The sequence below is a fragment of the Bufo gargarizans genome, chromosome 2 (genome assembly GCF_014858855.1).
Source record: "Bufo gargarizans isolate SCDJY-AF-19 chromosome 2, ASM1485885v1, whole genome shotgun sequence".
Taxonomy (NCBI): domain Eukaryota; kingdom Metazoa; phylum Chordata; class Amphibia; order Anura; family Bufonidae; genus Bufo; species Bufo gargarizans.
Window position 1 is genome coordinate 724,169,432 of NC_058081.1, and position 2,805 is coordinate 724,172,236.

At 41.2% G+C, this 2,805-nt stretch overlaps 1 protein-coding gene across 1 annotated transcript; it reads right to left on the reverse strand.

Annotated features, from left to right (window-relative positions):
* Positions 1–1,357: 1,357 nt before the first annotated feature.
* On the reverse strand, positions 1,358–2,269 carry LOC122926374 (C3a anaphylatoxin chemotactic receptor-like). Its single transcript, XM_044277749.1, has one exon. It carries the CDS (start codon positions 2,267–2,269, stop codon positions 1,358–1,360), a length of 912 nt encoding a protein of 303 aa, XP_044133684.1.
* Between the last annotated feature and the right edge of the window lie 536 nt (positions 2,270–2,805).

Sequence of the window (2,805 nt, forward strand, 5' to 3'; positions counted from 1 at the left end):
GCCAAAACCAGAGAATGTATATCATACACAGATCACACCACAAGAGGTGCGATGAGGAAAGAAACTCAAACAATACAAATGACACATTGAGAATTTACAACAGAAGATACAGAGAAATGTGATATCAGTCTGTATGTTACACAGCGGTGTTCTTAGCTCGGTTTATGTATCATTAAATGGGTATTTTGGTTGTTACAAGTTATCCCTTATCCGTAGGATAGTGTATAACTATTATATCAGTGGGAGTCCTACCACTAGGACCCCCACCGATCATGAGAATGGGGCCTCGTACCCCTGCAGGCCCCCTGAATAGAACAGAGTGCCCGTACATGCTCATGGCTACTCCATACATTTCTATGGAAGTTCCAGAAATAGCGAAGTACAGCGCTCGGCTATCTTTGGAACTCCCTTAGAAATGTATGGAGCGGCCATGAGCATGTACGACCGGCCACCCTGTTCTATTCAGGGGGTTGCAAGGGGTACGGAACACAGTTCTCATGATCAAGCAATAGGACCCCCACCGATATAATAATTATCTCCTATCCGTGGATAGGGGATAACTTGTAGCAACCAGAATACCCCTTTAATGCTGTACAATGGTGACAAGACCGTTTCAAGAAGATCTGTGTTCCATCGCCAGGAAAAGAAAAAATAATCTAAGTTCACAAAGTCATTAAAGAAACCAGATAGAGAAATGTCAACAGCTCCTGACACAATATAGGATTATAATGAGGTCCATCGATGGATCAGTTGCGGTTTCCATCATTTTGACAACATGCACGACTATTCCTGCCATATAATTTGATGGGCTTAAACAAATAGAGCCACCACCACAAGTGTGAATACAGTCTACGGCGAGAAAAATAATTCAGAAACCCTTTTGGGACAAAAACCCAACATTTCAGTGAAGATGGTCTTCTAGAGTGGTGATCCTCTGAAAGAAAAGCCAATTGACACAGAAGACAAAAATATATATTCCAGATGGAGAGTGGCTGTCTCATAGGGAGGGTCTTTTGGAGAGGCTTCACTGTTAAAGGGATTGTCTAACATAAGTTACCTTTTATCTGAGCACAAAAAAGGAACCTGCAATCAGCTGATCTCTGGGGATCTGGTTCAACTGGTCATATATTTTCCCTGCAGCAGCAACTAGAGGACTATAGTATTACATCAATGCAATGGAAAGGGTGGTCATCTAATAAGAGTCAGTCAATGTGGGAGTTGATCTTACATAACCAAGGGCCCCCCAATCTAAGATATCTATATGCCATAAGGACAGGAGATATCTTGATGAGACGCCTCATTTCCATATAACACTCGTATTGGTCGGTATCAGCAGAAGACCAGAGAAGCTGCACTGTTAACTCGCACTGAAATTCATCTGGCCCATGTCTTCTCTGAAGGCCTTCTCAAATACAGCCTGGAAAGAGCCACAACATTTTTGTTTGAAATCCTGACCAATAAAGACGTAGAGAATGGGGTTAATGCAACAATTAATAACCATCAGACATGAAATAATGTTCATTTCAGTTCTATAGACATTGATGTTTATATGTGGAATTATCTGTAAAAGGTCAAACAAATAATAAGGGAACCAACAAATGAAGAAAGCGATGACCACGGCTACGATGATCTTAAAAGGCTTGGAAGATTTGATGATGTTTTTATCTTTGATGCGCAAGATAAGGATTGTGTAAGATGAGACGATAACAATGAACGGAAGAAGGAAGAAAAAGAGAAATTCTACAATAGGTCTCCAGGTATTCTTGTCATCCAATACAAAGAAATCAATTATTTGTGAAGAAATAGAAAAAATCCAAATCATCAGGACAACAATCAGGGCCAATCTTCTGGTCCGGTGATTACGACACCAAACCGGAAATACAACACAGATACAGCGGTCTACACTGATGACTGCGAGCTGGAAGACACTGACGTCCATATTGACATAGAAAACAAGCTCGATGATGATGATCATGGCACCACTAAATGGCCCGTCATTCAGAAATACTAAGTTTACAATAATGAAAGCAAGAAACAGTGCAAATATAAAATCAGCTATCGACAGGTTGAGGAACCAGATCACATTGACGGTCTTCTCCATCCTGAAGAGGCAGAACCAGATGACCAGACCATTTCCTATGGTTCCCAGTAAAGAAACCAAACACAAGATCACAAACCAGTAATCATAAGGGTTATATGGAGGGATGTCATTGTAATCATAGTCTTCACAGCTGACATTATTTGAGGAGTTACAAATGGTCCCATTCATCATCAGTGCAGGTCCAGTTCTAGTATATGATATAAATCTGAAAGGAAAGAAAGCGTGTTAGAAAAAGTGTAATATTAACCCTTTAAAGACCAAGACTATTTTGGCATTAACATCCTCAGGATTTTTTTTTTGTTTTCTGTCACCACATATAGAGAGCCCTAACTTTTTAGTTTCCATTGATACGGCCATATGAGGGCGGAATTGTTAAAGGGGTTCTCCAATGAAATGTCCCCTCATGTGCCGGGCACCCCACATGGAATATACTTACCCCAGTCCCCGCTCCTGGTCCCCGCCGCTGCTGCTTCTCCCTGCAAACAGATGAAAACATCCAGTGTCAGGAGGAGCAGCCAATGGCAGGCGGGGACGGGGACGAGCCTCCCTAGCGTCACCCTTTAAGGGATGAGTTGTATTTTTCAGTGACACCTTTTTTTTACAGTGAGTTCAGGAAGTCTTCAGACCATTTCACTTTTTCCACATTTTGTTATGTTGCTCTTTGAGCTAAGAAAAATAAAATAATTAAAACAAATCACATTTCC

Coding starts and splice junctions, on each gene's coding strand:
- LOC122926374 (XM_044277749.1), bottom strand. CDS start 2,269: ATGAATGGGACCATTTGTAACTCCTCAAATAATGTCAGCTGTGAAGAC.